Below are 2,591 nucleotides of genomic sequence, written 5' to 3' on the forward strand. Positions count from 1 at the left end.
AGATAGATAGACACATAGGTAGATAGATGGATATACACCCTATACAGATATAAAGAGATAGATAGATAGATAATAATTGTCAAATAAGAGACAGGCTGGTAATAGATCGTGGATAAACCAAAGATATCTAGGGAAATGCCAAGAGGATGAACAAAATGAAGGGGGGAAAGCGGGAAGTCCAAGAAAAGAAAAGACCCAAAGGTCGAGAATTTCATTTGTGTGTCCTTGACAAAGAGAGGATTTCTTCTTTTAACTTGATAAAGCAGGAGCGAGTTAATCTTCTTTCTTTTCCTTTCTTTCTCTCTAGTTACGAAAAACATTAAAGAGAATTGAAAAGCAGAGGGAAAAGAAGAAGAGAAAGCTTGCTAGGGCAGAAGGAGAATGCATGCACGCAACGATGGATTTGAAACACCCGGTCCTCTGCTGTAGATCTAGGGATCTATACAGATGAAGACCTCCATACATAGACAAATCTATAGACAGCCATACAAAATATCTACATCAACTGTCTCTCTCTGTATACATATTCTAAACATCTCTCTATGTATACCTGCATATATATGTTATCTATACGTATACATAACCTGGTATTTAGGAGGGATTCTGAAGAAGTTGTAGATGTAGTGAGAGAGAAGAAGAGAGGGGGGGACAGGAAGTAAAAGTTTGATGATTGAAAAGGAGAAGGAAGATAAGACGGCGACAAGAAAACGTAAGAAAGACAAGAGAAGAAAAGTATGAAATACCTAAATCTGTCATATCATTCGACTTATCACGGTCATATAGGTTGGATCGAGTGGAAAACACTCTTCTCTTTTTCTATCTTCTTTCCGAATGAATACGAATACTAAGAGTGACAAAACATCACATTTGGCTCGATCTAACGCCCTATCTTTGATCTATCTATCTTTGCATGCATGCACACATGTCCTCCTGCTGAGGTGTATATACACGTCAAGGGAGAACGTGATGTATGTCCGGTTACTATTTAAAAAATTCTTTCGAAAAGAAGGGAAGACAGAAAACTCCAATCCCTTGTTCTTCTTCTTAGGAAAAGAATGGGCGGCTGATCGAAATATCTTCTTCGGACTTCTTCTCTTCATATTTCATCTCTTCCTCCACTCTCTTCTTATCTCCAAGCAACGGCAAGAACATGACGACTTTCCTCCAACATCTTGCCTACCCCTCTCACCCCATAAACAGCTTTATCACCACGGCCCCTTTTTCGCCCAGCTCAGCTATCCCTCTATCTAAGCATGCATGCATGCATACAAACTAGTCTCCTTCTCATTCTTCTTGTTCTCCATACATAACCTAAGAGAAGACATCAAGAAATTCCCCCTTCGTTTGTCTTATTGTCGAAGAGCTTTCATTCATCTATTCTTCACCTCACTCAAAAAACGAAACAACCTTTCCTTTTCTCTACTTTCTTTCTTTCTTTCTTCCTTTCTTTCTTTCTCTCTTTCTTTCTTTCTTTCTTTCTCTTTCTTTCTCTCTCTGGCGTCTTTTTCTGAATGACCGCTTGTCCTTCCATGAGCCAGCGAAGCAGGCGGTCTATCCATCGGAACAGACAGAGGCTCCCCCCTGCTTCTCAAGCACCTGCAAAGACGATCTTCTTCGACGTCTCTGAAGGATTTAGGTAGAAAACGACTGATGGATGATAGGCGTCGCATCTGCAGAAGAAGAAGAAGATCTCGACCATAATACCAGAAATTCTATCGGAGAAGCTCGAGGTGAAACACTGCTGCTATGGCTGCTCTTTCTTCTTCACACACAACTGCGGAGGAGTCAATGAAAAAGAAGAAGAAGAAAGCAACGAAGAGGAGGAAGATGAAGAAGAGAAGAAAAGAACGTCGATTCAGAGAGATCTTTCTCTGAGGGAAAAGACCAAGAGAAAGAGAAGGCTGTGTAGAAGTTCGTTCTTGAAGACGAAGAAATGCCGATGCTGACGACAATGAGGTTCCTTCGATATTCTCGCTGTGAGTTTTATGAAGAGAAGAAGATAGATGAGGGATAAAGAAATCCTTCCTGTCACTAGCACTCCTGTAAGAAAGAAAAAGGGAAGATTCTGAATGACCTTTCTGGAATGTCGCTTCAGGTGTACGTACACCTCGGGTGTCAGACTTCTGCTGCTGCTGCTGTTTCCGAGGTGTATCTATCTTCTCCTCCCCCAGTCAGCCATTTCTTTTCATCTGATATACCTGCATGGAGAGAAGAAGACGAAGAGAGAGAAGATGAAGAGATCTCTAGAAAAATCGTACATCGGAGAAACACACGAAGCGAAAGAGTCTGTCCCACACTCTACACACTACAGACTTCAAATATGCATGCAGAGATAGACAGATTCAAGATAGATAGTGAGATTAAAGAAAGACAGATAGATAAAGAGAAATAGATAGATAGGTAGACAGATGGATTAGAGACACATAGTTGGATTACAGAATGATAGATAGATTAAAGATAGATAGATAGATTAAAGATAGATAGATAGATAGATAGATAGATAGATTGAAGATAGATAGATTAAAGATAGATAGATTAAAGATAGATAGATTGAAGATAGATAGATTAAAGATAGATAGATATAGATAGAT

The 2,591-nt window shown here is 39.7% G+C and overlaps 1 protein-coding gene across 1 annotated transcript in view; it reads right to left on the minus strand.

Moving 5' to 3' along the window:
- Window positions 1-4: 4 nt before the first annotated feature.
- Window positions 5-2,591, minus strand: part of CSUI_001445 (uncharacterized protein) — a 7,568-nt gene continuing 4,981 nt past the window's right edge. The window contains exon 3 of the mRNA XM_068061651.1: window positions 5-2,198. Within this exon, the coding sequence (XP_067926374.1) occupies window positions 2,172-2,198 (27 nt within the window). The 3' untranslated portion in view covers window positions 5-2,171. The remainder of the gene's footprint in view (window positions 2,199-2,591) is intronic.

The sequence above is a fragment of the Cystoisospora suis genome (genome assembly GCF_002600585.1).
Source record: "Cystoisospora suis strain Wien I chromosome Unknown contig_570, whole genome shotgun sequence".
Taxonomy (NCBI): domain Eukaryota; phylum Apicomplexa; class Conoidasida; order Eucoccidiorida; family Sarcocystidae; genus Cystoisospora; species Cystoisospora suis.